At 38.5% G+C, this 20,050-nt stretch overlaps 1 protein-coding gene across 8 annotated transcripts in view; it reads left to right on the top strand.

Annotated features, from left to right (window-relative positions):
• Window positions 1–20,050, top strand: part of EDD1 (glycine-tRNA ligase) — a 508,476-nt gene that overhangs the window by 95,754 nt on the left and 392,672 nt on the right. For all 8 annotated transcript variants that reach the window (XR_016256845.1, XM_089415669.1, XM_089415674.1 and 5 more), the window contains exons 13-15: window positions 9,041–9,121; window positions 9,250–9,336; window positions 13,410–13,511. Coding sequence is in view for 7 of the 8 variants with exons in the window: in XM_089415669.1 (XP_089271795.1) it covers window positions 9,041–9,121; window positions 9,250–9,336; window positions 13,410–13,511 (270 nt within the window). In the remaining variant the exon portion in view is untranslated. The remainder of the gene's footprint in view (window positions 1–9,040; window positions 9,122–9,249; window positions 9,337–13,409; window positions 13,512–20,050) is intronic.

The following is a 20,050-nucleotide window of genomic DNA, read 5'->3' as shown; positions in this document are numbered from 1 at the left end:
ATGGATAGCTTTCTTTTAGACATTGGCTTTTCTAGGTGTCATTCTGACAATACTATCTACACCAAGAAAGTGGGTCTCTTATCATTCTTATTCTTTATGTTGATGATCTTATGCTTATTGGTAGTGATCCCAACCTTATAAACCATGTGAAGTCTAGCCTTAAAAAGCAGTTTGAAATGACAGACTTAAGACACTTGCATTATTTTCTTGGTCTTCAAGTCTTGCAATCCAAGGAAGGTATTTCCCTTTCCCCGTCCAGGTATGCTTGTGATCTTCTACACCACTTTTACATGGAAGACTGTAAGCCAACCCCTTCTCCCTTTCAGTCTGGAGCCAAACTTTCAGTTACTTGTACTTCCCCTGAAGTTGATGCTACCTTATACCATCAACTTGTAGGAAAACTTTTGTATCTGACCCATACTCTTCCTGACCCTTCCTTTGCTGTTGGCCTTATTGCTCGGTTTATGCAAAACCCACATGAAAGTCATTGGAAAACAACTAAAAGAATACTTCGTTATGTTCGAGGTACAATTCAGTTTGGGATTCATTACAGTAGCAAAAGCATTTGCTCTATTGGTTGGTTTCACTAATTCCGATTGGGTTGGTGACCCTGATGATCAAAAGTCTATTGCAGGTTATGTCTTCACTCTTGGTTCTGGACCTATTACATGGGCTTGCAAGAAACAAAGTGCCATTTCTCTTTCTCCAGCAGAAGCAGAGTATCGTGGCGCTGTAGAAGCTAGTAAGGAAGCCCTGTGGCTTCGTCAGATCCTATTAGAGTCTGGCTTTCAGCAGCAACATCCAACTACACTTTGTTGTATAATCAAAGTGCCATTCAACTATGCAAAGATCCAGTCCAACATCAGCGCAACAAACACATTGAACTACACATGCACTTCATCAGAAAGTTGATTCATGACCATGTTCTTGAAGTGCAATATTGCTCAACTGATGATCAAGTTGGAAACATCTTTACAAAGGCTCTCACAGAGGCGAAGTTTACTAAACTTCGATTTATGGTTGGAGTTCAGGAAGTTGTCACTAAGGGGGGATAGGCTCTAATGCCTCCTTCCTTCTCCTATTGTGTCATATTTGTACATCCTTCAATCCTATCCTAAGTTGTTCTTAAGGGGGGATGTTAGGATATTCCGACACATAGGAAATAATTAAATATAACTTGGTCTAGTGTAGAGTTAGGTAAAGTGTGTTTCTTTACTATGTACATTTGTAACTTACAATCAGACGGTCACGATATGTTCTAGACATGAAGTGATCCGACGGTTCATTCTCTCCCCGATATTACCGACACTTGATCCATGGCTTAGCACCCGATTGGTCCATGATCTCTATATAAAGAGCATGGAGGGTCATTTGTAGGGTGACTGTTCATGAGAGAAGCTTATGCAAATTTTCATTCTTTTATTAATAAATTGCTTGAAGTGGCCGCGTTGGCTCGGGCCATGGACTGTTTCCTTCTTTGAGGGTTTTAACCACGTCAAGAATACTGGTGTATTGATCTGTGATCTGTTTGTGAGCGGTGTCCTCTGGTGTTCTACCTGAGGAACTTACCCTGTAAATTCCTACAACCTTTGTTGATTGAATCCCTAACCCTAATCTCCAAATTGGTTCACAATTGAGATTAGATCTCAACATCGCTTGAGATCAATAGTTGAGATTACATCTAATTCACTAATGCAAGAAGTGTTGCATTTCATTAGATTAATTCATTTTATCTTATAAAAATAAATTACTTTAATCACTAAAGAAATTGCTAAGGTTAAGGGTGTAATAGGCAACTTTTGCATGCTTAGACACTTAGGCCTATGCAGAAGTACCTATTTGAGCTACAAATGCCAACATTGAAGGCTTATGGAAGAAATTGTGCGGTTCAGGGGTCTTTGGAGATTGGATGCTTCACCAATGAATCTTCATTTGTGGAGAAGGATCTCCTTTTGAGGGTTCGAGCCCCTAAATTTTGCACATGTTGCAATTAAATACCCATTTTGTATTTATTTAGATTATTTAATTTGTAGAGAGGGTATTTTGCGCTTCTTTAGGCTTAATATAGGGGATTTTATCTTCAAAAATTATTACTTTATTACGAGGGAAGTTGAGCATCTCCTCTATAAATAGAGGTGCACTTCCTCTCATTTTCTCATGGAGTTTTGGGTGAGAAACTCAATAAAAATCTGATATTTCTATGATTTTTCCTTGTAGAAAATTTGGCTTTGGATATTTCAAGTGAGTGAATTATCTTGGGAAAGATATGTTTTGGCATGGATGAACTTTCTTTGTATTGACGAATTAATGCTTGGATGAATAGTGCTATTTTATTGTCAGTATTATGTTCCATTTTGCTATAATTGATGAATTAGGGTTTTATTGAGCCTTTTTATTAGATGCTATAGATTTTATGAACGTTAATTTCATCAAGGAAACTAGATTGCACTCCTTGACCTTAAGTTTCCTACTTTGCAAAGTCGCTAGGGTTAGATTGAGAAGTTATCCTTCTCTCTTTCCCTCTCCATCTAAGGTCTTCAACCATTGACTTACTCCTTGTCTGAATCCATATGCCCCGGAAATTCATAAGCCAAGGCACTGATCCTTCATTCTCCATCACTTTATACTTTTCGCGAGTCATTAAATTGAAAGTAGCATGTGTTTGGAATCTATTTGAGCATCTCCAAGGCCTATCTTGAGTCATTAGTTCTTTGACCTCGCTATTTCGTTTCACTTGGAGCACTACATTATTGAAGATTATTGTGGGGTTTCATATGGTAGTGGAGGGAATTTAGCTTGGGAATCCTTGGGTTACTTTATCTCCGAGACTTGCCAGGGAAGTCTCCCTTGTAGGGATAGCATCTACCCACAAAACAATAGGGAATTCGCTACTAAGGTGACAATCGTGGTTGGTGGATTCCATTGTTTTTGACAATCTAGTGAGGTGTGTTACTGCTCAAACTAACAAGGGGCATAAAAGGGGCTCCTAAAGGGACAATTGCTAGGTCAAGGGCAACAATTGAGGCTTAGCCCACCGTTGCCTCATTTAAGAGCCGAACTAATTTAAAGAGCCATTATTGAAACTATAAAGATTGACTGAAACTGTAAAGATTGTAAATCCTGAACAGAGTATGAAACCTTATGAACCTGTTCTAAATTTATACAAAAACTTCGTATATCTAATTGATTGATTCGATGAGAAGTACTTACCTGATTTGCTGCAGATGAAGATGCTTCAGAACTTCTCTAGTTCGCTCCCGTTACAAAAAGACCGAAACCACCCAGCCAAACCAAGTACAACCTAGATACTCAGTCTATTATGCTTCTCAATTGATGCAAACTGTTCCCCCGTGCCCAGAAACCTCAGAACAAGCAAGGCTCAATTGTTCTTGATGATAAACTCTGTGTACAAATTTTCCTCTTGTTTCTCCTCCCCCGTCTTCAGCTTCGGCCTCTCCTTATGTACTGTTCCTTGGCGGTGGTCGCTCTCTCCACCAGCGAGCCCACCGCTTCCTTTCTCAGCGACACCTCTTGAATGTAACGTGAGTCTTATCTTTCTTTTAAAGATATATTGACATGTGTGTTTTTGTCTTGATTAAAGATTTTATTTGTTTAATTAAAATGTCCTAAGTTCATACATAGGAACTTTATTTTGGTTTAATTTATCCTTTTAATAATTTATTAATATACTTTATTAAAATTCTGGGATAGATAATTATATAACCTTTTTTAAGAATTCACTTAATTTTTACATCTATTTCTTTTATAACCCTTTTACTTTATACTTCTTAACTTAATATCATTGGTAATTGCTCATTAATCATGATGCATTAAGTAATATGTGTGTTGATGGGTGAATGCGACTTTTCTATTTGAAGGAGTGTCAGGATATTTAATATTTTTAGTTAATTTAGAATATAGTTACTAGTGCGGTGCATGCGATACACGCATATGTAGCTATCATATGCATGCATCATATGCATGCTAATATTCTTGTGCTCTCTATATTAATGATGGGTCATTACACCTCAATTAAGACTCCCTACTCTTTACGGACTTTCATCGATGGGAGGAGACCTGGTATATAGAAAGTCACTTGTGAAGGATGAATTAACCAATGGATGTGAAGTGACCTTAATGATCCTTTTCCTAGAAGGGGGTTAAGAATGGAGCTTACTTTCTCTTCAAGCAAGGTACAAAGATTTCTAGGATAAGGAAGTGAGGATTTGAGGGTTAGGTTAGAGGAATATGCCTTGTAAATTAGTTTCCCAATCGTAAAATGCTTATTGAACTTGACTTCCCGAATGGTTATTGAAGAATTGACTTTTCAAAGGTATGGGACCACACAGGACCAAGTGGACCCAGCCTAGGTTAAGGAGAGAGAATCTAGCAACCAATGATGTTCTTAACCCAGACAAGGAAGGGGAAAGGATCAAAGCAAGAATTTCCAATTGAAAGTGTCAAATTGATCCTAATGACGTGCTATCCTAGTGAATACCAGGGCAAAGTTTGATCTCAGAGATGGGGCTTGGGTTATCTCACAACTCCACTGTCGAAATGGCTTCAAATTTGGAGGAAGCTTTGAGGACAGACCATCACAGTAGAGCTAGGAGATCGAACTTTTTTCTTTGGCTATTTTGTTGGGAAAGTGACGCCCTAGGTGACCCAACTTGGCTAGACCTAGAAGAGAAAGGGAAAGGTGGAGAAAAATGTTCTTTGAGTGATCACCTATTGGTGGACCAATGCCTAATCCCTTGGGGAGAATGGAGTCTAGGAGAATGATGATAAAGTAACTCGTATTTCAGTCAAGGAGGCCTTAAGGACTACTTCGCTTGGCATTTAAGGCAAAAAAAAGAGACCTCAAAGCTTTTATACTTCACTTGGCAAAAAGAGATGGCTTATCAAGATAAATTCAGTGATAGAATTATCCCTAGGAGATTTCGTTCAACATACATGGCCCATACATTGAGAGATGCTATATAGAAACAATAATTCTACAATATCGCAATTATGCAATGCAACAATTAACCTTAGTATAGCAAAAATTCCATTCAATGAATATGACAAAAGTAAAATAAGAATAACATTAAATGTGTGTACTTACATGTAATAGAACATATCCAACCATCAACAATTTGACAATAAAGAAGCTCCAAGATAAAATACTCCAATCCAAACATCAAAATTCATCCATGCTCCAATTCATCATCCTAGAAAAAGTGCGAAATTCTCTAAAGAGAAGAATGATCCAATCCAAAGTGATGATAGAAATGAATTAATGTCTCTCCTATTTATATACTAGGAGTTCAAAGTACCTAATTTGAGCCTACATTAGCCCATCAACTAAAATAATGTGCAAATAACTATCTATTGGTGACAAGCCCACCAAACTAGCTCATAAATAAAATAATAAGCCTCCCAAGAGGTCGAATGATCAATAATGCATGTCGTTGGGCTCTCTAAGAGGCCTGATGAAGTCCATAAGTGCCAAATGATGAGTTGGACTTCCAAAAGTAATGGGCAAGGGGTTGGCCCCTTGTTCTCCACATAATAAACCTATGGTGCTCCCAATGGCTGTGAGGGCACACAAGTGACCTCATGGGTTTCTAAGTAAGTCGAAGATGGCTGTAGACCATTTGTAAGGGCTCAGATGATGGTGTATGTGATGCCACATCATCCTACAAGTCCTCGGTCAGCTGCCAAGTGCATGGTACATCTGTGGGGCTGGCTCGGAAAAGGTAAACCAGGTGCATCTTCCTCATCCAATAGGTGAATCTCGAGCAATCTATGAACATCTCTAGGGATCCATGGAGTGCTATCTACTGCTGTGGAGGCCCATGGCTCTCAATACATACCCTACTTGTGCCAATGTAGCCCTCCGGAGGGTTAGGACCTTGTATAGGGAGACCGAACCCAAGATGGAGACCACCTGCAATCCTGCATAAGATGCAATGCGTCCCCTAATCTTCCAGTACAACAAGTCATCAAGGAAATCAAGTAAAAGAGCTTACAAACCATGGACCACAGGTGGTGACTTCATAATGTTCTGCCCTTCCATAATGGGCTTTGGCATGTGCTAATGTCTCCAAACTCCAAATGGGGTTAACCAAGTATCCCATTAGGTGGTTTCTACCTTTAAAGGGGATAATATGTCCAAGGTACATCTTTTAAAAGGCGGTGGCATGTGATAAAGAGGTGAATGGAGTAAGGATTGAAAAGGGGCAGCCTTGGGCCACATGCTGGGGTACAAGGGTAGCTAGTAGAAGGGAAGCCCACACTTGGGTATATAATGTATAGGAGGGAGAAATCGTGGTACATGAGGTGCCTCGACCTTGATTTTTCCACCCTTCTTTATATGCCTTTTGCCTTTTATGATTTTTCTTCACTTAACTGCTCGGGGCTCAAGGGGTAAGAGCATGATGTGTGAGATATAGCAGTGGATACCCCCTTTTAAGGTAGGGCGGTTCATTGTCCACCAGGGGTTGGGACAATCATGGGTTCCTATATGATGTATGAGGCTCATAGAACTTGTAGGAACTAGGGCGATGACCATGATGATGGGGTAGAGCTCATGATTGACTTTTGCCCATGTGCTAAATGTGTTTGCCCCGACCATCTTTTGCATTTTGTGGTACATTTTCCTGTTGAATGTGGCCAATTGTGCTTTTACTTTTCTTTTTAGCTGCATCAACCTCCAAGGCATCATTCCAGGCCTGACCCAAGGTGTGGACAAGGGGAAGGGGAGAGCTAGCCCTATGTGGACCTAGTGGAGAAATGTGGACCCAGGTGGGAGAAACGATCAATGGGGTTATAATGAGTGGATAGGGGGCAATATATGTGGATGAAGGAGCGGGACCACGCAACCAAAATCAGGGTTTCCCATGAAATACTATCCCTAAAGCCAAATGGTTAGTAAAAGAGATCCCATGAGACTAGAATCGAAGGTTAATATCCAAAAGGGGTCTAGGGGACGAGAGCACAGACCTAGCCCATTCTTTCCGCCAAATCCTCCCATTAATTAATGCCCAAAAGTGTCCATGATAAACAAACTACAATACTCGATTACCAAATGATAAGGCATACCTTTAGGTTCGGGAGGCCCACCTTCAAACATACAATCATGATAGATGGGTGAGGGCCCACATGGCTGGCTCAGGTGGCGAAGAAATGGCACAACGAGCTAGTTGGTGGCTGCAAGGGGCTGGTTGTTGCCGGTTGAGGACCATCTTGGAATTTTTTTTTCTCCTAGGGATATCACCCACAAAATGATGGGAAACAAGGACTAGCACTAGGGCACTAGATTTTTCATGGGGTTCTTGTAGAATACAGGTGGGCACAATGGTTGGTTATCTGGGTGATTCGGTGCATGTGAATTGACCCACATGCGGTCTTTACATAAAAAAATCATAATTTTTTTGAATTGTAAAATTTCTGAACTTTTATATTGAAGGCTGGGTGTGGATTTGGTAGAAATAATATTTAATATTTCATGTTAACAAGGGTGTTGGTTATGGCTCATTAATATTTGTGCTCCATTATATGTTAGATATGTGACCAATGTTAATGTGAGGTGTTTTGCTTTTAGGTGAGTCGGTCACCTGGTGACTAGTGTAATGTGACATATTTTGCTTATAGGTTAGGTGGTTAAATCACCGTAACTACTTGTTGAAAATTGGCAGCTGAGGGAGCAATTTCCCCATTTGGGAAGCCCAACAAACCCTAAGGAGACCCCACTAACCCTTGGAAAAAATAAATTTGCACAAGGGAAAATATTATTTTTAATGCTGGTCCATGTCACCACAAAAAGTACAAGTCGGCCTAAAGGAGAAATTCGTCAACCTAGACCACTTATAAACACACCTCACTTGGCATCACTTGGAAGCATCACATCACACATCATTTCTTCTTTGGTTGGTTTGATCTGGTCTGAAATTGCAGGGTCCGAGTTCACACAAGCGAAGGAGAGAGAGGCAATCTGATTTGACTGTGTTGACTTTCTGTTTTGGGACTGTTTGACTAGCGTTGACTTTAGGATATTTGGCTTGGTTTGACTTGGTTTTGGATCTGTTCTTGGAGGTTGAATTCAGGAGAGAGAAGGCCAAAATTTTCTGGACACTTTGACCACCTTTGACCACATGGTTGATTTTGACTTTGACTGATCTCTGAGGCAGATTTGTCGACTGCTTTGACTGGGTTTGACCAAGAAAGGAAGGCTGAATTTGTTGCTGCTTTGACCAAACTGTTTGGACATGATTTGGCCATTGACTTTTGACTGGTGAGGGCTGCATTGACTGCTGTTGACTTTGACAGAAAAGTGCGGAATTATTGTTTGGCCAGATTTTGACTATATTGCTCATATTTAATTGGATATTGGATAGTTGACTTGGTTGGTCAAGGCTTTGGCCCTTGACAAATTGTTGATGTACTTGGACTATGTATCTTTGTGCTGAACATTTGATGAACATCTAATAGAAGAAGAATCTGGTTAGGGTTTTCCCCTTTGTGGGGTTTTTCCCTTATCTTTAACCAAAAATCTCTGTCTCTATTGTTCTTGGCTGTCTTATATTGTGCATATTGTTTACTGTTCTATCTACAATTGCTTGCTGCTATTGGGTGATTGAAATTGATTTGGAAATGTGATTGCTATTGAAAGAAGAAATTCATAAAGTGATTGTTACAGCATAGAACATTGAAAAATTAACACCACTTAGGGATTCTATAAAAATGCACAGTGAAAGATTGATAGATAGTGTGAGTTATATGGTTGCATTGTTAATACTTAATAGTAAAATGATTCTTATATTTTCGCTCTTCACCATTGTTTGTGTAAATGCGTGTGCAGCTTAATTTCGTAGTGCCATGTTATTCCTGTACTTATCTTCTTAATATCTCATCATCGTTCATGGTGTATTCTCTTTCTCAAGCATATCTTGACCTCTGTTGATGCATCAGTGTTGACATTGTTGGTACAGCGTTCAGGATTCAATATACAGGATTTCACTGATGAATGCTATTGGTCTCTGTGGGGTTGTCATTGCAGATAGATGTTGAAAGGACGTTTGTTCTAGAAGTTGGAACTGAGGAGCTTCCGTCACATGATGTAATGGAAGGAATTGAGCAGGTATCTATATCCCTTTCTGAAGCTTGGTTAAATCAAAATTGTTTTGTGGCCCATTTAAAGTGATGTTTAAGATTTCATCATTATATGTTCGCTTGCTAACAGTTTCAAGTTTTAACTTGTAATTTCAGCTAGAAAAGGCAATTATGATTTTCTTGGAGAAACGACGGCTATGTCATGGGGATGTTTCAGTGTGTGGAACACCTCGTCGGTTAGTGGTATTTTCTTTAAAGCCTTTGAGCCATGGTTAATTTTTGTATTTCATTTCTTTCCCATATAATATTTCAGTCACAATGTTTTAGAAGACTTAGGAAGTGCACTTTATCAATGTTTTCAAGTTGTTTTATTTTCCTTTCACCTTGAGCGAGATGATCTCCTGCATTTTCTTGTTTGATTCCATTCTATTTGTTTTTTGTGCTTTCACATATTAGGAATATTCAGCATGTTTATTGTTTACTTTGGAATCCTTGACAGATAGTTTTCCATGGAAATCTTTCATCGTTGTATTTGTCTCACAATCATAAAATACATTAATGCAACAAAATAGAACAAATTACATAAGTCCTTAATGAATACCTTTAGGAAATCTTAGTAGAAACATGCATCTCTGTTTGGAGCAAGATTTATGCTTGTAATTCAACCCTAAATTATTCATATAATTAAGAAGGCTTGTGCTTTACTTTGAAGCCTGCAAGTATGGAAAATAAATATTTTTCTAAATCGGCACCTCTGCACCCATCTGTCTTCATTTTCTGGTTTTCCTTCACACTTTGGCTCAATGTCACATGGTGAATTGCCAAATGCCAAACTCTAGCAGCACAGTCCATGGCCCAATGCTATATGAATATGATGCTCTAGGACCATTCTTCCTAATTCGGGTCATATATGACACAGGAAGAATGTTAGTCTTCTGTTGGAGCACTCTCTCTAATTCAAGTCAATGTACTTGACACAGGGAGAATATCGGTCCACAATGCTATCTCATCAGCACTCCCCTTCAATGAGAGAGGCATTCTTCACAAGTCCAAGCTTGTCTCTGAAGTATACAAACTTTGCTTGAGACAGAGGCTTTGTAAGAATACATGAGCAAGAATGAAAGATATTACAGTATCCAATACATCAAGTATCATCTGAATATCATCATAAGCATGTGGAGCACTGAGATTCTCTCATCATATGTACAATATCAGACCATCATGTAGTAAGATCTTTGACATGTGTGCTATAAATACCAATCTGAAGTGCGCACAATCAAATGTGAACTGGAACATCATGCTATTGGAAGATTGGTGCTTTCACTGAAATCTTTGTCAAGATGAAAACCACATGGCAACCTCTCATATAGCATGAGGGGTAACACTATTGATTTTCCATGAAGTGTAATTTTACGAAGGTTGATGTATGCAACTCTTGCCAATGTGCAAAGTGCGAAAAAAACCCTTACAAGGGCTTCTACAAACTTTCATTATTCCCAACCTAAAATTGGCAGAGATTTCTATCAACTCCACCAAAAGCCTACCTCCTTCAAAAGGGAAGGATGCCATATTTTTCATAGTTGATTGGCTTTGTAAACATGCCTATCTAATGTCTTTAACTTCTAGGGTCACCTCACTACAAGTGGGTGAAATTTTTGTAAAAAAATGTTTGTAAGTTTAGTGGCATATGTTAGGGAATCATTTGCAAGAGACGCCTTAAATTCACTAACAAGTTTTAGCTAGAATTATTCAAGTCAGCTAGACCAACCTTCAGTAGGAGTAACAACTATCTCCCACAGATAAATGTGAAAATTGAGGTGGTGAGTTGATGCCTTGAAGAATATTTGTGAATGCATGTTGGGGATAACCAATCCAAACGGGTAAAGTTGATACATCTTGTTGAATTTTCGTACAGTACAACCCATCATTTTTTCTTTAGGTATGTCTCCCTTTTAGGCATTCGATGGCTATGACCCTCCCTCCCCTAGGGCCTTTATCTTCAGGATTCTTGTGTGCAGGTAACACGAAATTTATACAGGAGTTGAAGGATAATGTACAAATCCTCGAGGAAAATCTACATGGAAATGAATCACATAGAACAATAGGCTGCCTATTGTCAGGTGGTATAATCCTTTGAGTTTAGTGATTGGGCATTTATTCATATTCAACCATACAAACAGTTGATGTTGTAAACTAAGGGGAGACAAAATTTGCAACCCAATACTTATGGTTCTTACCACATTAGGGCAATGGTTGGAGAGGATGCTTATTCCCTTAATCTTCATAGTAAGGACAAGTTGAATGATGTTGTCATTGGCTCATGTTTCAAGAAACATATGGGAAACAATGTTGTACCTCAATCATAGCGTCCACTCATTGATAAAGTGTGGTGTAACATCCTGGAACCATAAGAAGTCCTGGCCACTCAAATTAAACAATTGCAGCACTGATAATTCACACAATACATGATGAAATGGAAGTCCTATCTAATGAAGATGCCACTTGGGAAACAAAAGAATATCTTTTTCAGCATTTGCATATGCCCATACTTTGAGGGAAGGGTGCTTAAGATGGGGGTGTCATGTTGTGTCGCTTGGCACAACATTTGTTTAGAATATTCTCTTATTTTACAAATATTGTGATATATATTCATTTTGATATTAAGAATGTGACCATTCTGAGGCTTAATTCAAAAAACAATTCCAACGGTATATGGTATTGTATACTTTTGTTGGATAAGAAGAAAGTTGCTGTTTCTTAAAATTTGGCCATTTTGTAAGGTAGTCCAAGGCTCAAGCATCATGGACTCCTTTCAGGCTAAGTCAAGGGTTAGAGTAACTAATAGTCTTGAGTTTGGCTCTTGAGGTGTTTTCTTTAGATTATAAATAATCCATTCCTGCCTCTTCCATGTTATTCTCTCTTTCTGTGGAGGGCTATCATTCTCAGTCTCTTTGGGTCATAGAGTGCAACATTTATATCACTGGGCATGCAATGTGCCACAGTCCACTAAGCTCAAATGTAATCATCTTATGTCGATATTTAATAATGGTTTCACATTTTTGTTCTGCTTCTTGTGATTTACATCTTTTGGTAATATTGTGGATTAAGAAGAGATTAAGAGTTTATTTATATTCTATCCATATCCTCTTATTATCACCATTATTTTAGATATTTACTACGTAGTGTCAGGGGCACATCAACAAAATTATCATATACATGCATGCCTATATCACATATCATTTATCTTTCGTGAAGAACCTTATTGAACTATTTTTGGTTATTGATGCTTAGAAAATATTTGACCTAGTAAGATATTAGGTAATCTCTACTTCCATATGTCTGCCACTATTTTAGTGGTCATTTGACAACTTAACAAGTAATGCTTATTAAAAACCACATAAACTTTCATGAAGTGTCATGCATGAAAACCACTTTGTGCAGGTTATAAAAGATTATTTTATCCAACTCTGCTTCTTGATGGATTCTTATTGAGAATCAATCTCGTGTGTGTGTGTATAATATATATATCTCTCTCTCTCTATATATATCATGTCTAACAGTACTGTATCCACAAATTACTAAAATTTGATTTATATATATTTTTCCTTGCATGCATATCTATATTGGTGTCCATGTCCTAGTAACCTAGCCTAGTAATCCAACCTATCCAGTTTCTTCTAGGATGCAATAGAAAGGAAGTACATGTAGAAGAGACACATAACTTTGAGAATTCTATATTGGAGAGTATGCATAAGAGTTGGCTACAGAAGATAATTGCCCTGATTAATTGCATCTTAAATATTGACTATTTCCATGTCCTGAATTATTTATCTTCAGATCTTTCTTCATTCCTATTTACAAGAATTTTTAATTGTTCTTCCAATTTTTGGGATTTTTGTGCTCATTGTTAAGTTCAGAATTTTTGCTTTGACAACATTGGTTGATAAATGCAGCAAAGAAAAGTTGTCTATAATACCACTTGTTGTGACACTGATGGGGAATCCATTTATGACTGCAGCATATACTTAGCTAGAACTGTGAATCAATTGAAGGAGAGCATCAAAATATTGTGTAGTCACTAGAAGTACTATGAACTGAATTCTCTTGTAACAAAAACACATCAAAAGATTTTATTGTTTCTTCAAAAGAAAATGGAGGAAATAAAACGAACTTAGATGTAGTCAATAAATTAGTTTTTCAAGCATCTTTAAAATCATACATAAGTTTCACTTTTCATGAATATTCTATATAATAATATTGTAGTTGCTTTTGATTGTTATTGAACTTGTTTTCTGTGAATCCTTGTTTAACATTAGGTTCATATTGAGAAACTTGCACCTAAGCAAGATGAAGTTGAGATTGAGATGCGTGGACCTCCGGTAGAGAAGGCATTTGATCCTGATGGAAAACCCACAAAGGTTTCAATTTTAATTTTTTGAAATGCCATTTTTAGCACTCTTTGTTTTGTCCTTATAACTGATTTCATTACTATGTTTTAGGGAAAAATATTGTTAAAAAACACCTTTATTTATTGTGAATTTCTCAGAAAAGTTCTCGTTCTATTTATTATGGGATGCTATATACCAGCTACGTTTTAATTTTTGATGGCTAATTGCGTGCATGGATACATACATTTGCGTGAGAGTATCAATTACAAATTTACAGGGCCACTATTTAGCATGCACCTAATATGTCAACATTGATTGTGTGAGGGAGTGGTAGTGGTTCTTTTGTTCTTCATAGACATCCCCACTAAATATCTATGCCCTTAGGCTTGTCACACTTTGTATAATCGATCAGGAACATCACAAGATCAGATGATACAAATGAGAGCTTGAGATGTGTATATACACACAACTTAACTGTTGCGTTGCTGTCACTTGAAATCTTAGTTGGTGGAAAAGGACCAACCACAAGTGTGAGAACCTAAAGGTAACTTAGGCCAACCACTATTGTCACTTAATGGCTGCCTTTATCTCTTTAAACTAAGAGGTTCCTGTTGATTTGGGGTAGCATCAGATGTGCTCTAGGCCTCAAATTTTGCAAGGAGGCTTGGGCACATGTATTCCAAAGAACTCAGAAAGCGTTTTGGGAAATTCCACCCAGAAACAATTTTATTAAAATAATTAATATTTTTTAATGGGACCCTAAGTCTAAACTTAAGAAATTAAAAATATTAATGGGTATTAATCTAATTGTGGGTGTAACTTCTAGAAGAAGACGAGGATCAAGCTAAAATGATCTTAGCCATTGATTAGCTTTTAATCTGGGCCGTTGAATGTCAACGAGAAGATTATTTAAGGAAGCTTGAGGGTCATTTGGAAAACACACCGAGAGATCAAGAGATCAAATTTCTGAAGTGAGAAGTTCTCAGGAGGAAATTTTGATCGAGTAGATTTCTTGCAGAGAGGGGCAATGAGTATCCGGAAGAAGGAAATTTTCTTGGGGCAGAGAGTACGAGGTAGAGAGAGGGCAAAATGACGTCTAGAGGGAGGCAAACGCTGGCCCACGTAGAGCTGACGCAGTGGCAGCGCAAGCCTTAGAGGGAAATCGAATTCTTGCTAAGGAAATTGAGTTTCAGTAGCAAGGAGTCGAGGTGTGAGACCGAGTGGGTCCAAAGAAGGAGCAACGTGATAACTAGTAGGGGAGAAGCAAGAACTGTGTGGGAGTGATGCAGTTCTACGCGGAGGCTATGTAGAGGCTCTAGCTTAGCGCGATCAGACTTAGATTCTCCTAGTGACAGGGTGAGAGCACTTCGCCATTCGTTTTGTCTAGTTTCTCTCTTTATCAGATTGCTAGTTGAACATCACAGAATTGTACTTAGATTTACTACTAGGCCTCAAATTTTGCAGGGAGGCTTGGGCACATGTATTCCAAAGAACCTAGAAATCGTTTTTGGGAAATTCCACCCAGAAACAATTTTATTAAAATAATTAATATTTTTTAATGTGACCCGAAGTCTAAACTTAGGAAGTTAAAAATATTAATGGGTATTTATCTAATTGTGGGTGTAACTTCTAGAAGAAAACGAAGATCAAGCTAAAATGGTCTTAGCCATTGATTAGCTTTAAATCTGGGTTGTTGAATGTCAACGAGAAGATTATTTAAGGAAGCTTGAGGGTCATTTGGAAAACACACTAAGAGATCAAGAGATCAAATTTCTGAAGTGAGATCGGAAGAAGGAAGTTTTCTTGGGCCGGAGAGTACGAGGCAGAGAGAGGGTAGAACAATGTCCAAAGAGAGGCAGACGATGGCCCACGTAGAGGTAATGCAGTGGCAGTGCAAGCCTTATAGGGAAATCGAATTCTTGCTGAGGAAATCGAGTTTCAGTAGCTAGGAGCCGGGGTGTGTGACCGGGAGGCAGAGATTCGGATTTTCCAGCTAGCAGAGGGTCCAAAGAAGTAGCAACGTGATACCCAGCAGGGTGATGCAGGAACTGCGTGGGAGTGACACAGTTTTGCGCAGAGGCTACGTAGAGGCTCCAGTTCAGCGTGATCAGACTCAGATTCTCCCAGTGACAGGGTGAGAGCATTTCACCATTCATTTTGTCTAGTTTCTCTTTGTATTAGATTGCTAGTTGAACATCCAAGAATTGTACTCAGATTTACTACTGCATAATAATAATAAAACCCTCAGAACTGCTGCATCGGTTTTCCCGCATTGGGTTTTTCCTGGGACATTTGTCTAAAAATAACGGTGTCTATTGTGTTGTATTTTCTTTCTTGCTCAGTGTCTTGTTTCCGCATATAATTTAATTAAGTGAACGCTGTAGTGTATGTATTACAATATTTGCCGTAGGAAATTGCAAGTAATTTGTTTAAAGGAATTTAACAAATAGGATTAATATCATCAGTTGCTGCAGTAGGGATTCCGGTTTAGGAATCTGAACAGTTCCCAACTTAAGAGGGCTTTTGTATGATTAATTGAGCTTAACAATTGTAATGAGTAATGAGTAATAATGGCTTAGTTAATATTTCAAACTAAAATTTGTTATGAATGATTAATAACCCAGACTTGAAATTATAAATGAAATGAGATTGCAAATAACTTAAAATGTGCACAACATTTAAATGCGACTTGCTTCCAAAATGAATAAATAAATTGCTAGAGATTATAAGTGTATTAAGGTCACAATGCCATTTAGATGTGTTACCACACAAACTAGCACCTTTAGCTTAAAGTGCCAGAAAAGGATGCTACCCTTGTGGACCTCAAGAGGTTGGCTATTGTCACTATTACCCAACAAAAGTGAGTAACCCATTAGAGAAACTTTTTCTCCTCATTTGATAGCCAACCAACAACCTTATGGTGGTCTTCAGATGGCATTATGCCAGAGTTCTCCACCTATTTCTCTGGTCAGTGCTCTCACCCATTTGGCATTCTTCTTGAAGGAAGGTGGGTCATCCATCCCCTCTAACCATTTTAGCAATCTTGTGCTTTCATTTAATATTATAAGATGTACCTTGGACATGTCTTTCCCTTTAGGGGCTGGGAACAACTAATAGGGTTGTTTATTATCCATTCCTACCTAGGGAGGTAACACTATTACATGCTCAAAGCCTCGATTTTGGAAGGGAAGCCCATTATGAAGTTTCGTTTGTGTTCTTGACTAACAAGCTTGGTTCATCGAGATGCACTAATGAATTATTGTACTTGATGGTGAGGAGACACATTGGATCTTATATGTAATTGGCAGGTGGTTTCATCATGGGTTGGGCAACTTAACTGGGGCCCAAGCCCACCAGAGGATCATATTGACACTTGTAGGGGATGCGTTGAGAGCCACGAGACTCCATCATGTGATAGAGAATTATCTCATCTCATGGGCACTCTCAACACCTTTAGTAACTTATTCATTGCCCCACATTATTTGCGAGTTGATGCACTTGGACCAACATTGTGCCCAACCGACTTAGCAGTGTACACATGGTTTGGCAGTTGATCCAAGGCCTAGAGGAGGTTTGTCTCACCCTTGAGACATGGCAGGGCAAACACCATCGTCAGTGCCCTGATTTGGAGCAGTCTACAGGCTTATCATTCATTAGCAGTCCCATGACACCAAGGTTTATACCCTAGAGCCACTTTGGGGCACCACATGATGACTTACATGGACATCAAGGGGCCATCCACTTATGAAGCATTTATGGAGCCCTCTCTCTCATTTTGGCACTTTGAGGACTCAACTTGGCCTTCCAACGACCTCATTTCATGATGATGTCATCATTTTGGCATACTATTGGGTGGTTTATTCAAAATGTTGAGAGCTTCTTGGTGGGCTTGTCACCAAGATTTGTTATTTTGTGCATTATTTTATAATTGTTGGGGTTAGTTAGGCTAAATCGAATTAGGAGAGACTCATATAAACAGAACTAGCTCTCATTGTGAGAGAGCATCATCATCACTTGGATCTTTTCTCTTGTAAAAAAATTTCGTACTTTTCTCTTGGATGCTACTTGGAGATTCTTTGATGCATTTCGGTATCTTTGGAGCCTAAATTTTCGATCTCTCTTGGAGCTACTTCTTTTCTATGGTTGGATATATCTCTTGTCATCTTGTAAGTACATTTTGTTGAAATTTTTTCTTGGATAATGTCCATTGTGTAGAATTATCGCAACTAGTTAATGTCCTTGTGCCCTAATTTGTTGAATATCATTGTAGAAGGTTATTTGGTTGTAAATTGGGCATGTTACTCATTGTATGACAATAAATGAATGTTCCTAGTGGGTGGGATTTTGTTACTCTTCCACGAAAAGCCATAGATATTGTGTAGGTAATTGTTAAAGAGTGGTTGCTAGGACATCATTCTTTAGCCTCCTTGAAGATGATTTTGGCAAATTTTGAATCATTATAGACTCCATAGCCCAAGGATTAGATGTTGGTATAAGCAAAATTGGTGATCAACCCTTACTCTTTTCTTCTCTCCAAAAATTTCGGCCCTTTTTCCTAGACGACTACCTAGCACATCCAATGAAATCCATTAGAGCAGGAATTTTGAGAGTCTGCTTGGACAAAACTCTTCTTTAGTGTTTCCTCTAGGAAACCTCAAATTTTGGTGGAATTCTCATGGTTAATTCTCTGGAAATCTTATGCCCTAAATATGCCATAGAAGGGAAATGTAGTAAATTTTCCTTGGATAAAGGTGGTCTTCTTGAACATCATATGAGCCTAATATTCGGTGGAATAAATCTTACAGGACCCTCTTTCTTCTCCTACCTTGACCTAGTGAGCACCTTGGAGGGACTCCTCCCACGAATATCCTAAAACCCTAGGTCTAGTGTAGCCTCCTTCTAGGTCTCTCAAGTGAAGCGAAAAACCTTTTCCAAGTGACAAATCACCTTGCAAGTCTTTTTGAGAGGTTCTATATCATATTTGGAATCTTGATCTTAGGTAAGCCCATTATCATTGCAAATCCCGAGCCCTAAATCTTGATTTATATCCTGTCTTTCTTGGAGAGCCTTTAGCTTCTTGAAAGCATTAAGCATTGATTGAACCTCTTCTTGAATGGGCTTAGTTCAATCACTTCAAATAGATTATTGATCCTTCCTTTTTCAAGTGATTCCTATTGGGACTCCTCCCATCAGTGAAAGTCCGTAAAGAGCAGGGGCGATTGACTGAGGTGACAGTGGGTCTTTGTACCATTATTGTTACTTGGTCTAGTAGTTGTCATATAGGTTCCCCTTCTAGTGCCTTGCTAGATTGTTTGGCAACATTTTTGGCACTGTTGCCGGGGAGGAAGCAGGTCTACCTCTTTGGTTAAGTATTGAAGAAGTGATTACTTTAACGACAATATAGATCCTCTTCTGGTGACTCCATTGGAAGAACGCAGCCCTTGTTCTTCATTGAACTTAAAATCAATGCTTGTAGGGTGAAGCAAGCATTTCTCGAGGCATTTTGAATTCATCCCGGTGACTCCTCTTTGAATTAATATGGAAGACTTGAAGAAATGTTTGAAAATAGTGAAGAGGGTCACGATGTTATTGATTATCATAAATCCGCTTCATTCAAACCATTGAACTTTGATGCATACCCTAATTCCCTTCACCCATTGCCTAACACACGCCAAGAGGGGTTGTCTAAGTTTGATGGGAGTCCCGTTGTTGTTACTTGGTCTAGTAGTTGTTCTATAGTTTCCCCTTCTAGGGCCCTGCCAGATAGTGTGGCAATAGGACGAATTGATTTTGAGGAGTTGAATAGCTTGTGGGAGGTCAAATTAGCTTGCAGAAGTGAAGGAAATAATTTGCTGGTGCTTTTTCCAGTTTATTGCAAGTAGTTTATGTAATTTTTAATTACAGTTTTGCCGAAGATTAATAAAACCCTCATTTGCAAAACTTGTTTTCCCCACCTTGGGGTTTTTCTGGGGACAATTTGTCCAAAAATCTCGGTGTTTATATTATGTGTGATGTTTTCTCAGTTCTTGTGGTTTATTAAATGGTGAAGTTTGTAGTTGTGTTTTTATTCAGTGTTTGCAGTATATTAATTTACTACAACAAATAATCTATAAAAGATAAGAGAAAAATAACCATATTAACTGCAATAGAATTTTCACATTGTAGCAGAGTGGATCTAATGTGCAACAAATTATTTGATAAGCTCAACGTAGGGTATAGGAGAGAAGATCGAGGGTTTATAAATCCTAGATCAATTTGTTCCATATTTACTTAGGGTTTGCTTATAATATTTTCCGAGGATTTCAGATATGGCTTTAGCTGGATTGATGGATTAGGACAAACTTTATGGTGCATCAAACTTTGGTGTCTGGAAATCCAAAAATTTAGTATTGCTGGAGGAGCATGGACTGAGTGAATATGCTACGGTAGTTGTAGTTATACTAGAAAATCTGGCGCAATTTACAGTTTACTAGAAGGAGGATGCCAAAGCTAGGCGTATTATCTAGGATGAGGTTAAAGCATAGTTTTAAAAACTGGCCATAAAAACCGGTAACCGGTCTAACCGGCCG

Source organism: Pinus tabuliformis, chromosome 6 (assembly GCF_031772625.1).
Source record: "Pinus tabuliformis cultivar Carrire ecotype Pingquan chromosome 6, CPIR1, whole genome shotgun sequence".
Lineage (NCBI taxonomy): Eukaryota > Viridiplantae > Streptophyta > Pinopsida > Pinales > Pinaceae > Pinus > Pinus tabuliformis.
This window is presented reverse-complemented; position numbering and strand designations above follow the sequence as displayed.